Raw genomic sequence first — 18,440 nt, 5'->3', positions numbered from 1 at the left:
ACAAGATGACCAAAGATCGGACCCTAGGGAACACCAACATTTAGGAAATGGGCCACAGAAATAGAACCCATGAAGGAAATTCAGCAGGTTGGGCTAAGACGAAAGAAAGAAAACCAGGAGACAATGATGACCTTAGCAAGAGCAGTTTCATGTAAAACTGGGACTAGAAGAAGATTGAATCGAAGAAGGTCAAGAGAGAAGGCACTAACTGGAGGGGAACGGTGACAGGAAAAATTTTTTGTTTCTCTTTTCTATTTCTCGTTTGCCTTGTTTTCTTCTTTTCATTTCTTTTAAGATGGGAGAGAACTGAATGAGCAGAAAATAGAATATACAGATTAAAGAAAAAAATAAGTAACACTTGAATTCTGAAAGATGAAGGTTCGTGAAGAAAGCATACTTTTTTTTTCTTTTTACTTTAGCCAAAATTTAAAGAACTTTTTATCCTCCACTGCCACTTACCATGTTAAAAATTGTGATGTCCAATATACTACCCTCCAGAAAATTGGCATGATTCCATCAGGAATGTAGCTCCATGGCATGAAACATGGATGCTGGCTGTTTAATAACAATTTATAGCCAATTAATAAATGATGACTACTTAAATTATACAATTAATTTATGCATGCAAAGCTCATACATTCAGATATTAAGTTACTGATTCTAACTTCTAAAATTTCACAGAAAACTAGTAATCCAAAGCAGACTATCAAACTAAAAAAACACACAGAAGGGAAACAAAGGAATGCCATTTAAATTTTCAACTTTCAGTGTATTTTTAGTTCTTGAGTAAAAAGAGGGCATAATGTTCACCTAATAGACTGATAATGTGACAGCATCATGAAACTAAATCTGATTTGATTACCTTTAAAATACACACCCCCTAAAAAAAAGAAAAATTAAATAAGATAAAGAAAAAAAGAAAGAAAATAAATAAAATACACACCCCATTTGTTGCGTTGGTTATTTTCCAGGGAGGGGGGAATAGGGAGGCAAAAGACATTAGGTGATTAACTCCTGAAGCTGGAGCCTTAAAACTCAGTCACTGTAGGATAGCTCCCATGGAGAGAGATGCCAGCATTTGTATATAATTGTTTGAATTTTCTGCAGATATGTATATCTGACCATAGATTCCTCCATTAATAGTCTTCCTAGACTGTAGGATATCATTTAGTCCAGGAGCTTCTAGCAATTCACAACGGCTGCTGATCTATATCTGATTTTTAATGTGCTTCAAAGGAGAGTAACATCTACATTTCAAATTTACCCTTATTCAGGTTAGATTAAAAAAAATAATAAAAGCTGCATAAAGAAGCATGCAAACACTACTTAAAGCCTTGGTAAAAGCTATAGTCAACATTTATTAAAGTTTTTTACTTGGAAGTTTGATAAGAATTTAACATAACCTTTCGATAATATGAACTTTATTTATTCTCAGTTTAAAACTATAAATGATTTTGGAGCACCTGGCTGGCTCAGTCAAGAGTGTGCAACTCTTGATCTTCGGGCTGTGAGTTCGAGTACAATTTTGGGTATGGAGATTACTTAAAAATAAAATCTTTAAGAGTAAAAATAAAAAATAAAACTATAGTGATTTCAAAGAATGCACAATATGAAAGGAACACCCTACATACAGAATAATCTCCTTACCCTTTATACAACCTTGTAAATCGGGTAAAAGAGAAAATGAATGCCTCATTTATTTAGACCAGAGAAAGGCTGAGAAAAAAAATAGCCATTGGAAGCCACATTCTTAGTAAGAGAGAGAACCAGGGCTAAAAAAATCAGCTCTTCTCCAAGTTTCTCCTTAGCGTCTAATAAAAGGCCTTGTGCACCAATAAATATTTAAAATTTATTTAAGATTTAAATTTAAATAGAATACAAAGTAATTAAAAGTCTACTAGCAAAGGATAGAAGTGAGGTGGGGGGGATGAGTAAGGATCAACTTTTATAAAATCCAAATGGTAAGAACTGACAATTTTAAAGCAATTTTTTCTCCTCTACCCTATTTTTAAAAATAAACAAACAAACAGGAAGCAAATACCTGGGGACCGGGGTAGCAGGTGCATATAATCCTGTGATGTTGCTGTTCTCAGGAGGGCTTGAGTTTGCAGCAGCATGCTTACACCGGTTGTATATAGTCTAAATCAGTGAACACAAGGTTTAAAAATGAAAACCAAAAGGTTACCAAGTACTTAAGGGATACTGGAGGATATCAACCTATCCACCAATTACCTTCCTGGCTATGCTTTTTAATGATCAAATTCCTAAAGTAAGACTTACATACAAAATATTCATTATAACCTTATATAATTTAGCTGTCTTAAGAACTAGCATATCTCAAACATGCTGTATGATTACAACTGCCTTCTGAATTCCAAAACTCAGTTTCACCTCTTACCGTACTAACATCCAGAGGCAGTATGAAGACGATAAGAAAGCAGAGATACCAAGCTAGCAGTGTTCCGACAATTACAAGTCTATGCTGTTTCTTGAAATCTCCATATCGATGAAGTAGGAACAATGCCAGAAAAAAGACAAAAACAATCTCGAGTCCCAAAGCTGCACCGCTCATTATTGAATGTTCACTCTGACTAACCAAAGTCACTCATGTACAGGTCTGGGTCATATCTGTAAACTGGAAAAGAAAAAAAAAAAGCAGCATTAACAAAGGAAATAACCACTTGAAAATTTCCTAAATATTCGTTTACTAATAAATTCTTTGGAAAATCGTCAGTCTTTACATTGAACTACAAATAAAAGGAAAAGGATAATTCTTATTCTCAAATATACATCTTATTTTTTAAAGCAGATCTTAAAAATTTCACATAAATTATATCTTCAGGAAAAAAGTTATCTTAATAAAAATTACACTAGTTCTAAAAATATTACAATATAAGAATACTAAATGTGAACAGTTTTAATAGTGTCATTTGGAGTTTGTTCCTTAAGGTTATAAGTCCCAATAGAAATTTAATACAAATACACTACTAACTAGATCCTAGGAAATGAGATATTTTCTAAAATAAAGTTTTCTAAGTCATCCATAACCCATTACTTAAAATGTTCCAAAAGAGGGAGAGAGAGCATGAAAAAGAGCATTTGAAAGTAACATTTCCTGTTTAAAACAGTTTTATTTTCTTGTGATAATCTTGTCTAACAAATTTAACAACTTGAAATTCTTATTTATTTACTGCTTCACAAAATACAGTTGACCCTTGAACAACATAAGTTTGAACTGTGTGGGTCCAGTTCCACACGGATTTTTTTGATAAATAGAGTACTATAAATTTATTTTCTTTTTTATGATTTTCTTAGTAACATTTTCTTTTCTGTAGCTTACTTTATTGTGAGTATATAGTTTACATACAATATATGTTGAATCATGATGTTGTACACCTGAAACTAATATAGTGTTGAATATTAATTATATTTCAACAAAAAAATACTCATACTACAAAATAAATATCAAGTTCATCCAGTAAAACACACACACACACACACACACACAAACACACACACACACACACTGTTAACCAGCTGTTTATGTTATGGTAAGGCTTCTGGTCAACTGCAGGCTATTAATAGTTAAGTTTCCAGGGAGTCAAAAGTTATACACAGATTTTCGAGTGGACAAGGGATTGGCACCTCTAATTCCTGCATTGTTCAAGGGTCAACTGCATACTGATCACTTTCCATTAGCTATATAAATCTTATTTTCTTTAAAGAAACTTACTATTAAATGCAGAAAAATTTATCAATGATTATTGAATAAAGTCATACACTTGAGAATATTTTTAATTATAAATGCTGATAACAGAGACATCAGCAATGGTTTGTTATCTCTTTACTCTTATAAAATAATTTACCTTTTTTTTTTTAAGATTTTATTTATTTGTTTGTCAGAGAGAGAGCACAAGCGGGGGGAGCAGCATGCAGAGGGAGAAGCAGGCTCCCCGCTGAGCAGGGAGCCCAATGCGGGACTCGATTCCAGGACCCTGGGATCATGACCTGAGCTGATGGCAGACACCTAACCAACTGAGCCACCCAGGCATCCCTAAAATAATTTACCTTTACTAACTGAATGCAGTATGTTCTTTTCACTTTTGTAAAATCAATTTTAGGCATTTTTGTTTGTCCATAGACTACAGTATTCTAAGCAATTAATATCTTAACAGAGAATCAAGATTGTGATGCAGAATAAAATAAGGCAGAATCAATAAAATACACCAACATCTCCAACCAAAACTAGTTATAAAACAAATAAAGAAAGTTTGGGTATTATCAGGCTAAATTTAAATTCATATAAGAAATATCCTTACATGGAATATCACAAACAAAAATCACATATAATAAACTATTTTCTTCACTATTTCTTCACTATAGAAGTACTTTCTATTCCTCTGTGCATTTCAACCAGTATTTTCATATTTCTTAAATATCGAAAATCGACCCCCTTTCATCACTATCACCACATCCTGCTATGTTTTTCTTCAAAGCACTTATCCACCTAATATAATGTATATTTACATTTATTGTCTCCCTGTAACCCCTTCCTCCCCCCCTCTATCCCCCAGACTTCATGAAAGCAGAGACTTGACTATTCAGTACTACCTCCCAAGTCTCTAATATAGTGTCTAGCATACAGTAGATACTCAAAAAGTATTTGTTGAATGAATAAATGAATAAAAAACTTACTCTATACTTCAGTATATACACTATTTTTATTAATGCTGACTATAAAGACAACATAAAATTCCTGTTATGGTCTCCAAAATTGATATAACAAATACTTATTACAACACAAAGACTTATTAAAACTGTCATTACTACTACTCAAAATTTCAAATTTCATATTCTATGAAAAAAGCCTATACCATCACAATAAGAGTAAGTCAAATCTTATTTGTAAGCCAAGAAAAGATTAAGTGGATAGTTCAATATAGAGTGTGCTGATGAAAACCATTACCTCCTTCAAGATCCAGCTTTAAAAAAACGTAATTCAATGTGAATTTAAATGTAAGACAGTTATTATTTGAAAATCCCTTCACAGTTTGACCTAGATGTTTATCTTCCTGAAATTGTCCAGTCCAAGGAATATGGTAATCATAGAAAAAAGACTGAATATCAGAGATTACCAAGGAAATGCTAAAGTATGGCAGAAGCAAATGATGGAATATTATTGAAGTGTAAGAAATGATGTTTGTTAAGATTATTTCATAACATTAGAAAATTACCATAATATTAATTGAAAAGAACCCTCAATTCACACATTTTTACATTTATTATAACATGCATAAAAAACTAAGACAAAAAGGAAATACATAAAGACATTAATAACAGGTAGGAAGATTATGGGCATAAGTAAACAACAAAATCAGTTATAAATTTGCTACTAGCTACTAATATTTTTTTATAACGGTTGTCAATTTTTCAGTCTGATTCATAGTACTTTAAAATCTTGTAGATGAATAAACAGAATTATGGATCCTTTATTCTAGTAATAAAGAAATGATTTGGTTACATCTCTTCCCATTCTCAGTGTATTAGTCACCTATTCCTGCTAAAAACAATTCCTATAAACTTAGAGGCTTAAAACAACACCCTTATATGATAGTTTCTGTGGGTCAGGTGTCCAGGCACAACTTGGTTCAACTAAATTCTCAAGATAGAAATCAAGGTGTCAGCAGGTTTGTGTTCCTCTCTGGAGACTCTCGGGAAGAATGTACTTCTAAGTTCATTCAGGCTATTGGCAAAATTCAGTTTGTTATGTTTATAGGACTGAGATCCCCATTTCCTTGCAGGCTGTCATCTAGCATTTGCCCTTAGCTCCAGAGGCCTCTTCCCAGTCTTTGCATGTGGCCCTGTGTACCTCAGAGTTAGCAATGGCTTTTCAAATCCTACTCAGGCTCAGAATCTCAGACTTTCTCTTCCACCCTCAGCTGGGAGGAAACTCTGCTTTTAAGGGCTCATCTGATCTCACTGGGAAAATCTGGATAATCTAGTCATATTAGTAACCAAAGCTGTAAAAAAATAATTCCTCACTTGAATTTAGGTACAAGGTCAAAGATACAGACTTTAAAACTATTATTTTCTCATCTCAGATTAGGGAAACCCCAATTTTCTTCTCCAATTTAGTGGGACCCCTAGGCCTAACCTTGTGTCATAACAAGACAACAGGAGTTCAGCTTGAACAGAAATAGATGGTGTGTTAAACAGAATAATAGACCCCCAAGGATATCTATGCCTTCATCAAGTGAAGAATTATTTTTTTTACAGTCCAGAATGACAGCACTTTCCAAGGTTCTTTATGAACTCCTATATCCTATAGCTTGTTTTGGTTCTTTCAACTGAAAAATTTTGTGTTCAAAGCTAGGTGCACCTTCTCCTTCATCTGATCTAGTTACTTATATCTTAAATTCATAAAATCACTGTTAATTAAAATCTAAAAAAATAAAGATTAGACAACTCAGGTTTGGCTTACTGAAAAGAACTTACCACCAGGGAGTACAGCAATGTGGCAATATATACCAAAGACCTTAAAATAAGTACATATCTCTTGTCCTAGAAATTCCTCTCCAAATAACTTAAAGAAAACCCAAAATGTGAACAAAGATTTACCTATAATGTTTCATGGCAGCATTATTTAAACATGAAAACATAGAAACAACTTAAATGTTTGTACTAAATAGTCCAGGAAGTCTTAAAAATGTCCTCCAGTCACATCGCTGTCCATTGCCTTTTTGAAAAAAGCAGCCAAGGGTTTCATAAATCACTAATCCTGTTAACCTGTCCATGACTCATGGGAGCAGGGATCTGCAGCAAGTCCCCTGCACCTAAGTCAAGGACTACATAACAGCAAAACTAAATTGCAGGCAGTGATTCAAGGAGGACACCAGATTCTCCCAGTCTACAGGAAAGGTGAGATCCACAGGGACACTTTAGAGATGTCAAAAGGGACAGGGGTGGGGTCTAAGGGAGTACACATAAGAAACACATGGGAAATGCTAACAGTGGTTGTCATAAAATGGTAAAGAGATGATTTCTATTTTCTTCTTTGTGCTTTTGTGTGTTTTTCATTTTAAATAATGAACATTTATTATTTTGTAATTTCAAAATTATTTAAAAATCAATGCAGTAATATGAAAGTAAAGCACATGGCAAATAGGAAATGAGAAATTCTGCGGCAGTGTTAAGTGCCTAAAGTTACAACTATTTTAAAATACAAATGTTTTGTTATACTGTGGTAAACCCGGGCTCCAAATCTCAACTTTATTTAATTGTGTAATTTTATGCAATTTAAAAGGTTAAGAGAGGATGAATAATCACCTCACACAGGTTGCTGTGAAGATCAAATGAGATACAAAAGTGAAACACCAACTAGGAGTTCTAGAAACAGAGTAGGTCCTCAAAAAATGCTAGTTGCTCATCTCCACCTCCTTCACATCATGTGCTTCTAGAAGATAACTAGTTGCTTCAATAGTCTCAAAGCAAAGCTTTACACTAATAGCTTCCTCTCCCACCATCCCCCCAAAATATGAATGGATACCAAATGCTTTTTGCTTCTCATTCTCTGTGGTTACCACAGCCTGGGCCCACCCGGATTCTTATAAAACAAAAAATGATCTTTGCTCCAAGAAATTGCTCCCTTTGCCTCTCTTGACAAATTGGGATTACCTCTCTAGGTCTACAAGGTAGCCCAAACACCCCTTCAACACTCTGTTGTAAAGTGGGAGAACACATCTCAGAGCCATGTCAAGAAGGTGTATTAGACACCTTCTATAGACACCAGTGTCATATAGAAAGACAATGCCATTCTTCTAGGCACATGATCAAAATGGAGGTGGATTAAAATGGATCATTTGCTGACCTGCAACCATGTACAGCTGTGCAAAAATATACTCAAGGGCAAAAGAGGAAATATGCCTCTGACCACAAAAGTGGTACTTCTAGCAATATTCCTCAAATATTAAAATAATGTGTTTAGGCTAACTGGCAAAAATGAAAGAAGAACATGCAAAAATTTGGAGGCAAATCAAAATTCAGTTCCATGTGATTAGAAATTGAAAGAGAAATTCAAAGCTATCATAGGTTGGCATTAACACCACAGCAGCAAAAGTAGATTTTACTCAAAATCAAAATGCCAGTTCATTTGTTCTAATTTTAGTGCTTGATATCCAGACATAGTCTACCTTTCAAAATACCAGTTCTGAAAGTCTTTAAACACTTAAAATCCAATTTAGTCCCATACCAATTATTAAGATATCGTACAATGTCTTTCAAATGCCTTTCATAATTAGCTTGTTAATGTTACTGACTTGGGGTACTGTTTCCCAAGTACTTTATGGTTTATAGTGGGTTTTTTAGGCTAAACACACTTTAAGTGGAAAACTTACAGGTTAAGATAATTTTGGAACTTGAAGCATCCGTCAAATATCTTCAAAAAGAAAGAAAAAGAGAAGGAAAAGACAAGAAGGAAGGATGAAAGGAAAGATTTGTGGTAGCAACTGAAGAGAACAGAGACAAAAATTTTGTCCAAACCTAAGATTCTGAAGCTGAATGAAAAATTTCTAGCCAGAACCTAATGATGCATCAGACTTGGGCTATGCTAACTTAAGTACGTATCTTTATTCAGATACGTGAAATAATAAAAACTAGGAGACAACTCAAGATCTTAATAATGAAAAATTGAAAGTATCAGAACTACACGTGAGTGTTGTGGAAGTCAACAATTCTCTACTACCAATAAAAAGTTAAATCTCCCAAATATAACCACCATTATTCCCTGTTTAAAGATTCCAGGTATAGGGAGGATTCAGCTTAGGATATACACAGAATACCCCAAGACAGTGTGGCTCCTACTCTAAAAATACAAAATAGCTGTAATATCTTTTGAAGCCATTTTCAAAAAATAAGCTGAGTTGCTAAACCAACCAGGTAAACTGAATTCCAAAGTGTGACAAGCCCTTCTGAAGACAGACATGTACAAAGTGCTTAACCTTTGGTAAGACATGAGAGAGAAAAGGGAGCAACCATGTAAGCAAGTAAGAAGAAGACAACTGGAATTGTAATGGATTCTTAAAGATTTCACGTAAAGAGATTATAAGACTTATTTTGGTAATTAAAGAATAATCCTTAGAATCCTTCTTAATAAAATAATTTTTAAAAAAAGAATAGCTAACATTTAGTATGAGTTTACTAGATTCCAAGCATTATGCTAGCACTTAACATACTTTATCAGATTAGACCACACAAACCAGTAAGAAAGGACTATTAGTATCCTTGTTTAATAGAGGAGAAAAAGGTACAGAGAGAGCCAGAAGTTCATCCACATTCCCACACAGCCAGTGAGTGGCAAAGCTGGGATTCAAACCTATTCATCCTAACTATAATTGGGATACTACACAGTCTTTTTTCAAATCCAGACATACTTTCTTAATGCTATTTAAATTGTTTAAATATTTCTTTTGTTTGGTTTTTACAGTGAACAAATTAGAAACATTCTATTAATTATTCCTTTAGATATATCAAGATAGAATGCTAGAAAAATCATGTTTAATACAGAATTTAGCAAAGTCTTTTCACCTTCCAGGTAAGACTACTATATTACTTAAGGGTAATATATGACTCTAATTTACGTGGGAAAGGTAGAAAAGCAAACATAGAGCAAATTAGAATAGGGAAAGAACCCTTCTGTTCTTGCTCCAATCTGTCCATCACAGACAGCATTAAACTACAGAGATCTAAAGATCTACTTTAAAAATAATGGAGGGAAAGGATCCTTCTGAAATTTGATTGGCAGGTAGAAACTTCTTGCTATATAATCGTTCTTGGTCTTTTGTTCCCCCAAGCTAAATAACATTAAAAAAACCTAAAGAAATCTTTAAGATTTATTTCATGCTTTGATGGAACTAAGAAAAAAAGCACATCACTCTTCTATTTAAATACAATCTCTTTTGTCATATGTGATTTTCAAAAAGAACACTAATATACTACTGAATATACACATAGCTTACAGTGAAATGTAGTTTCCAGTCTTTTTTTGCCCCTCTGTGCCCTCACAATATTGACCACCTTGTCTCTTACAATAAACACTTTCCCAATTTACAAAGTCGCTTTGTATTCTACCTCAAGCTTCTAAAGAGTACTAAAAATTACTCACTCTAATGTCATTTGCAGAGATTAAAAAAAAAAAATTGTAATTCATCTGTCCTAGATACTGATCTAGTAATTCTAGTTTTAGAAATTTAGTTACACCTCTCACTCAAATGGGACATGGGTGCGCTGAGCAAGATTAAATAAATAAAATTAACCAGGAAAAAAAAATAATCCATATCAGTAGCAATCACAGTGTAATTCTTGAAGAAACCAGACTGCAATATCTATGTAGCTGATAATCTCATCTCTTCAATAGACACAATTCCTTATATCGAACAGACTCCCATGTACCAATTTAAACTTTTATTTACTATATAAAGAGAACGAACACCCATGATTAGAATAATGAAGAAAAAAAACTGATTATTTCAGCAAGCTAAAGTATTTTTGTTACCAGGGCAAACTGTTAGTAAAATACCTATTCTAGAATTTGAAGACTGATTTTCAAAGTTGACAGGCTTTCTTTGAAGTTCTAGAGAGGGCCTCCTGTCCACCAATTCAGCTATTTCAAGTATTCTAAGAACTAGAAATGTTCCCTGGCTCCTAGGAAACTACTTACTAAATCCTACTACCAGGATATTTCTCATCTTTAAATTTAAAATCATCCCATTAGACCTTCCTATCTATAAGATCTACTTTGTATCTCAAAACTTTGTTTATTCTCATCACGGCATTTAAAATATTTTTTCCTTGTTTCTTTCTCCTCCATTAGTGTATACACTCCCTCTGTTTTACTTTCTTGAAAGAGACTATAACTTTTTTTAAAGACAAAATTATGTTCTCTAATGAGTTGCAATTTTAAGGAAAAGGATGTAGATTTCAAAGGAAGGCAACTGCTTTCTCCTTAGCCAAAGTAACATAAAGGTAACTTGCATTTAACAATATTTTCCATAATATCAGTTTAATGAATTGTGAACATTCAGCCTAGTATTTTCACCTAGTTTAAATCAACTTGTTATGAGCATATCCCTTCTTTACACCAATTTCACTTATTTTCAAGAAAAAACTAAAGATTCGTGAATACCTTAATCAAGAAGTGGTCACTTTTCAGGCTAAGCACCAAGCCTGAAACCAGCACATACCCGGGCAAGAGAGGTTTAATTCCAGCATAAAGCGAATTGGTTTTTTAATGGTATGTCATACTATTTTTTAAGGTATGTCATACTGCATACTGAAGTAATACTCTAATATTTTTGTCTGCTTACTTCTGAACTTCATAAATCCTCTGCATTTTTATGAGGGTTGGAATTTATTTCCCTTCTCTCTTCCACTGTTTTCCAGGGGTCACAGTCATGGTGTAGTGTGCACAATGGATTTCGCATGGTCATCCTACCTTAGAATATGGCACACTCCCTCCTCTAACCGCCTTCAAACTCTTCTTGGCGGAGATAGGCTGAAAGCAGCTCGGTTTTACACGGCGACGCAACCAGACGTGGCCCGTTGAACACGAGCAACCGAATGGCTTCGTTGGTGGCCCCTAGTGTTGCGCTAAAAAGCCCTTTGCAAACATATAGTCACCTTATTTGTTCCCGTGCTGGCATTTCTGAAACTCGTCAAGGCTGCAAGGGGATGCGCAGCTTTCCCACCGCACACAGGAACCACGGTGTTCTCCTGCTCCCCTAAAATTAAACCACCGCCTCTCGTTCGAACTGCGCTTTAGTTTACAAAACGCCTTCACGAGCGTTATCTGACTTGACCCTCACGGCCAAGCGTGTTCTCGAGATAAGCCTCGAAGCCGTAGTGCCTATTTTACTGTTGAGGAAAGGATCCTGTGCATAGACCCAGTGCTAAGGGTCACTCTTCCCCGATGGAGGAAGCAGCTTCCCGGCGGAAGGGAGAGCAAGTGTGACGCCCGCGGCCCCCAACCTCTCACCTGGCCGGCGGACCTGGCTACCGCCTATCAGTGGCCGGGAACGTAGGCCCGCGGTGCCGGCTGCTCGGGGTCTCCGAGGTCCTCTCGATCTCCGCCTACGCTCGGCCTCAGACCCCAGACCCCAAAGTGCCTCAGGCTCTCCCCATCAGGCTCACCGTCCGATCTTGCCAGACAGCATCTGGAAGGACCGGGAAACTCCGCGTCCGCCACAGCCGTCCAAATCTGGGACCTACGGTCCGAGGCGACGGCGGTGACGATCACTAAAAGGCCTGCAGGCTCTGGGGTAAGGAAAACCCGTCCCCAGTCAAGCGGCTGACATTTCCCAGCCAGCCGGAGCACCTCCCACTTCCGCTTCCCCGCCTACCCCGTGGGTAGCCCAGCCTCGCAGCCGCGGGGAGTTCTGGGTATCTCGAAGGCGGGTGAGGTAGTAAGGAAGGAAGCATCGGAGAGCAGGCCGGACTACGAGGCACAGCAGAAACTACAGTTCCCAGCAGGCCGCGGGGCCGCAGACGGCAGCGGCGGAGGAGAGCGAGTAGAAGAGCCCTGCGCGCGCGGCGAGGATGGAACGTTGCTAGAGTTCGCGGGTCTTGCTGCTGGGGGTCGGAGCTGCAGGCCTTGAGCCGCCGCGCGCCAAAGCGGGAATCCCGGAGGCGGGCAGTTCTGCAATTAATGTACGCATTTAAAACTCCAGAACCCGTGGACGCCATGCACAGGTAACCCGATTGCAAAAGGGGGCAGAGAGTGAATGAACGGTCTCAGCTTTTTTAGGCCGCGAATATTGCTACTTGCTAATATTGTTACAAATGCTGTAAAGTGAATACTTGCTTAGCTCCTTCTTTGGGAAAGAGTGGATGGCTGGATGCTTTAGTGCGGTGATCAGCGTGCGGTTTTATTTGCCTTCCCTTATTGAGCTTTCCTGCTACTGTTTTCCATCGTTGTGCTCTCCCGCTTGTCTGTTCCCTCCACTTTAAGACATTCTTGAGGCCTTCTCCGTGATCGTAAATCAAAAAGCCCTTTTGGTTTTCTGTTATTTTCTCTTTCCTTCTTAGAAACTTGCCGCCGGCATTTAAAAGCAATTCTGTGAGACACTGTGAAAGTTCTCTGCATTGCATAACTTGCAGTTTCATTTAGGCCTATCTTTGAATTATTCACGGGTGTGTTTTTGAAAGAAGCAGGGGCTGTTGTGCATTTCTGCAGGAAACACCTCCAGGAGATTCCCGACCAGAGTAGCAACGTTACCACCAGCTTCACGTGGGGATGGGATTCTAGCAAGACATCTGAACTGCTGTCGGGCATGGGGGTCTCTGCCCTGGAGAAGGAGGAGGTGGACAGTGAGAATATCCCCCAGGAACTGCTCTCAAACCTGGCCCACCCTCAGAGCCCTCCCCGAAAACGGCTGAAAAGCAAGGGGAATGACAAGGACTTTGTGATAGTCCGCAGACCTAAGCTAAATCGAGACAACTTTCCAGGTAAGGTATGAGGGTAAAACTGTCGGTCACATAAGAGGAGGATTGAAGTATTTTATTGGTAATCTTTGTTTAGCGATCTTTAGGATGGCACGCTTTTAAAATTGCCTACTTCTGAAGTCGTTTTTCAAAGAAATGGGACAACTGGTCACTGAAATCTACAGGAATCTTGGTAGGTATATATTTTAGGTGCACAACTGACTTTTAACCCCTGTGAAATTTTAACCCAGAAGACATTCCTGCCTCTTTCCTTTGAAGGGAATCTGCATGTACAAAGGCCAGCTCAGTGCCACTGATAAAAGGGGACATAAGCAATAATCTTGTAGGATTTTTTTGTTGTTGTTGTTTATATTCTGCTGATCTATAACCTTGATTGAGTTTGTTGCCATAATTGCTTTAGTTATTTGTCAAAGGACTAATAAAGTGAATGTTAAACTGAGTGTAGGGACTTATATCCCCAGGGACCTCCCAAGTGGGATTTTTCTGGTATGCTCTGTTTCCATTACTGGCAGCATTATCTGTTCAGTCAGTCAGTCCCTTCCCACCATCCTCCAGCATCCAACCAATCATTGAATCTTTCCCTTTTGTCTCCTAGGTGTTTTTCAAACTCTCACTATCTCTTGCCTGAATATTGGAATGGACTCAATTCCAGTCTTATCCTCCACAGATCCACCCCCAGAGCTAGAGCGGACTGACTGAAATGTAGAACTCACCGTATCATTTCCCTCTTTGATAGCTCCCCATCCCCAGGCTTCTCAAACAGGTCAATGAGTGCCTCCCAGAGTGGAGCAGAACCCCAAGGGTACAAAAAGCCATAGGGTAAACACAGTGCAGTGACTTGGGTTATCAGTTTTTCATGCCAGTAAGTCATTTAAAACAATCCCGCAAATATTTGCTGAGCACATGCTATGTGGGGGGCATTGTTTTAGGTGTTGGGGATAAGGCAGCAAACAAAACCTAAACATTCCTGCCCTTGTAAAATTTTTGTTCGAGAGAGTAGATGCAATGAACGTAATAAACATTCCTGCCCTGGTAAAATTTCTGTTGGAGAGAGTAGATGCAATGAACATAAACAACTACATAATAAATGTAGTATGTTAGAAGGTGATAAATGTTGTGGCCAAAATCATATATAGAACAAGGCATGAAGGGCTGAAGTCCTGGGGTGGGAAGATGGATTGCAACTTTACATAGGGTATTGAGGGAAGGCCTCACTTAGACACGAGCTTTTTAAGCAAAGGCATAAAGGAAGTGTGAGGAATGTGCCATGCAAATATCTTGAAGAAGAGGGCTCCAAGCAGAGGACACAGTCAGTGCAAAAACCCTAGGGCAGAAGCATGTCATGTTTGCTTAAGGAAGAAGGAAGCCATATGTGGAATGAGCAAAGGGGAGAGCAGTGGGAGATAGGGCTAGAGGTGGTGTTGAACAGACTTGTGATGTGACCTTTTAAAAGGACACACCGAGGGGCGCCTGGGTGGCTCAGATGGTTAAGCATCTGCCTTCGGCTCGGGTCTTGATCCCAGCGTCCTGGGATCGAGCCCCATATCGGGCTCCTGGCTCGGAGGGGAGCCTGCTTCTTCCTCTCCCTATGCTTCTCCCTATGCTCATGCTCTCTTTCTATCTCTGTGTCTCAAATGAATAAATAAAATATTTAAAAAAAACAAAAGGACACGCTGATGTGTTGGGATTAAACTGTGGGGGGGGGATCAGGCCTAGAAGTTTAGAGATTTATTAAGAGGTGTGGGAGTAGTGATAAGTGTGCTCCCATCTGACTTTCTTTGAAGAAGGGTTGGTTGGTTGCTTTGCTTAAAAAAAAAAAATCTGTTGTTTTGGGGTTTTGACTTTCATTAGGAAAGAGAACCTACAGATTATGGTCTAGAAATCTACATCAAGAAGGGGTGAATTAATTAGAAAGGCAATAAGGGTTTGTGAAGTCAGACAGATCTGACTTTACATCCTAATTCTGCTGTTTACCAACCTTGGGAAGTTAGTTGAGCTCTCTGTGCCTTTGTTTCTTTGTGAAATGGAATAATAATACTCACTTCATAGGTTGGTGTGAAGATTAAGTGAAAGAGTGCACATAAAACTTAGCATGCTGCATGCATGTAACATGTGATAAGTAACCCCAGTTAATTTGGTCAAAATTTCTGACACTCATTTTGAAGCCACTTCACTTTTTCTTTTGTCCTTAATCCTGTTAGCCGGACCTTGTTAGTGTAGAATTTTTTTTTTCTCAAAATTTAATGTTAATGTTACTTTTAGTGTCTCGAGTGCAGCCCTAGCAATTTGATGCTTGACCAACCAAATGTGGTGAAAGACGCTTTCTGCTAAGATGAGCAGATTTTGATTAATTTGTCCAGTGCCGATTACTTTTTTTTTTTTTTAAAGATTTTATTTATTTATTTGACAGAGAGAGCGAGCACAAGCAGGGTGAGTGGCAGGTAGAGGCAGAGGGAGAAGCAGGCTCCCCGCAGAGCAGGGGGAGCCCGACGCGGGACTCGATCCCAGGACCCTGGGATCATGACCTGAGCCGAAGGCAGTCGCTTAACCGACTGAGCCACCCAGGCGCCCCAGTGCCGATTACTTTTAAATGTTGAGCGTGATTCCTGTGTGTCCTTCCACAGTCATACCCAGAGAGAGCTGTATAAATAAAAAAGTCATTTTTTAAGCAAGGCACTACAGAAGATGAAGGTATGGTTCCTGGCTTGTAGGAAATTGCTAGTCAAGTTGAGGAAAAGAGATAATACACACTAAGAGGAGCTCACAGCAGAAGATGGCGGCTAAAACACTAGCATCTGATGAGCAGTTCAGGTAGTAAGTGCTCTAGGAGGCCAGAGGAGGGGAACCCCTGTGCCAAATTGAGGCAGGTGCGGCTTCCCAGGTACAGAAGGACTTCCAGGTGATTCCCAGTGGACGTGGACAGTCTTCCTCCTCTCAGCACAAGTGGAGGCTCTGCAGAAAGAAAGATCTGGAAATGGTCCAGTCAGTGAGTCTAGATTAAAATTGCCCTCAAATACATATGTCTGAAGTGAGAAGAGGGGGAAAAAAAAAGTTTTTATGTTTGTTACTACCTAAGAGAGAGGCAGAGAAGGAAACTAATTGTATACATCGTATGTGCGTGATATTACACGCAACATGGATTGTTTAATTGGTGTGGGGTGTGGGGAAGTAGATTCACTGATGCAGGAGGAGGGACAGCTGGGCTAGAGGATTCCCAGTGGGCCTCCAGGAGCCTGGGCTTCCAGTGTATCTGGATCATCGTTCCGGGGAGTTTGTCTGCAGTTGTCAAGACAGGTGGCTAAGAGCTCTGCCAGGATTAGGGTAAAAGAGGCCACACCTGCTTTATGTAGCGATCTGATGACAGAGGCCCGGGGCTGTGAGTTTTTCCTGGTTCTTCACTCAGCAGTCTCCCTGCAGGCCCCATGCCAGACACACACATCTGTCTGGTGACTAAATCCTTGTCATCGTTTTATTTTGGAAGTTAAAAACTGTGTGGCAAACCTGTATGAGGACAGGTCTTTGTGGCCCTCGGGGTGAGTATACGGAAGGAGTTGGCAGTAAGTGGCCTAGTCATGAGGTTAATAATAGGCACAAAGAGGACAACTGTATTTTATTCGTTGTGGTCATTAAATGCCTGTCTTGGTCCCTTTTCTCCCCATCCCCCACCCCCCACAAACAAGAGGGCCATGAAAACACTGTCGAACTAATTTGTTGATTAGCTTTTCCATGGCTGTTAAACTACTTGACATTCCCAGACCCTGCAATGGTTCTCAGAGTGGAGACTCTGAAGTTTAATGTCTGCTGATATCCCTGAAGGAACTTGCTCAAAGTGCAAAATTCCTGAGATTCTGATTCAAGAAGTCATGTCTTGAGCCTGGGAATCTGCTTTTTAATGTCCCCAGGCAAACATTTTTCCTCCAATTTTTTTCTTTAAGCCAGTAATAAACGTATTTTACGTTGTAATCCTGAGTGTGTGCCGGAAACAGTAATTTCACAAAACTATATTTCCCCTTACTAAGATAATTTCCTATTCTGTTCCATTCCATTCTTTCCAAACAGTGCTGCTCAAACCAAATTGATTCATGACTCACCAATGAATCTTAGCCCACAGCTCCCAAAGCTCAGCTCTGTAAGAGCCATATTTATGGGGCCCTTTGAGGCATCTTTTCTTTGCCCTGTAGCTTCCTTTCATTTATTCATTCAACAAGTATTTATTGCACATTCTAGAGAGTAAGAATACAGCAGTGTCCATAACAGACAAAAGCCTGGCTCTCAGATCTCATGTAGAGCGTGTATATTATACCTTGTTCTCTAAATTGCAATTTCCATGGTTTCTCCACTGCTGTTCCCACATTTCAGGGTTGAGCAAGTCTCTTACGGAAACAGAGGGTTGGACTGAAGGGTCGTTGAGGACCCTGTTTTTGTTTTGCTGTGTTTTGCTTTTTTAAGTTTTGCCCACTTAGCCAAAACAAAAACCAAAAATACCAAGTTCATATGGTCTAGTGTTCTTATGATTTGTGGGCAGAGGAAGGAAAACTCATCCCAGCATGGCAGAACGTTTGCGGTTTCCCAGAAAGGAAGCATAGGTTGTTAATACTTCAAACAAGCTAGCACAAGCAAACATAAAGTGAGCCCCCACCCTTAAACACTAAAACACCGTAAGTGTGAGCACCAGTGCCCACTTGTTCTTCAAGTATCATTTGTTGATCCATGTTTAAGGAGAGGAGCAGTTTTAAGAGTTTTGTTTATGATTAAGATTTGGAATTTTAACTTGAATCTGAGTGTAGGTGATAGTCCAAGAAATAAATAAGCCAAGTAAGATGAGTAACCTAGACTTGCGAAGATCTCATGCATAGAAAACTCTTCCCTAAGCTGCTCTCCCCAGAGGATTTGAGGCATGGGCAGCGGTGAGGTGACAGACGTGGACAGCTGGGGTTGCACGTGAG

The 18,440-nt window shown here is 38.6% G+C and overlaps 2 protein-coding genes across 3 annotated transcripts in view; one reads left to right on the top strand and one right to left on the bottom strand.

The window, feature by feature from the left end:
- The window catches only part of LMBRD2 (LMBR1 domain containing 2), a 41,110-nt gene extending 28,739 nt beyond the window's left edge, over positions 1-12,371 (bottom strand). Inside the window, exons 1-4 of one of the 2 annotated variants that reach the window (XM_044917168.1) lie at positions 12,029-12,371; positions 2,399-2,635; positions 2,042-2,139; positions 460-555 (exon numbers count right to left, since the gene is read on the bottom strand). In XM_044917168.1, the coding sequence (XP_044773103.1) occupies positions 460-555; positions 2,042-2,139; positions 2,399-2,572 (368 nt within the window). In that variant the 5' untranslated portion in view covers positions 2,573-2,635; positions 12,029-12,371. The remainder of the gene's footprint in view (positions 1-459; positions 556-2,041; positions 2,140-2,398; positions 2,636-12,028) is intronic. The other variant, XM_021700487.1, reaches the window with a different exon arrangement.
- A 211-nt stretch (positions 12,372-12,582) lies between these two features.
- SKP2 (S-phase kinase associated protein 2) overlaps positions 12,583-18,440 on the top strand; it is a 29,651-nt gene continuing 23,793 nt past the window's right edge. Inside the window, exons 1-2 of the mRNA XM_021696211.1 lie at positions 12,583-12,741; positions 13,226-13,497. Of these exons, the coding sequence (XP_021551886.1) occupies positions 12,698-12,741; positions 13,226-13,497 (316 nt within the window). The 5' untranslated portion in view covers positions 12,583-12,697. The remainder of the gene's footprint in view (positions 12,742-13,225; positions 13,498-18,440) is intronic.

This window comes from Neomonachus schauinslandi, chromosome 7 (assembly GCF_002201575.2).
Source record: "Neomonachus schauinslandi chromosome 7, ASM220157v2, whole genome shotgun sequence".
Lineage (NCBI taxonomy): Eukaryota > Metazoa > Chordata > Mammalia > Carnivora > Phocidae > Neomonachus > Neomonachus schauinslandi.
Note: the sequence above shows the minus strand (reverse complement) of the source record. Positions and strands in the feature narration are given on the sequence as shown.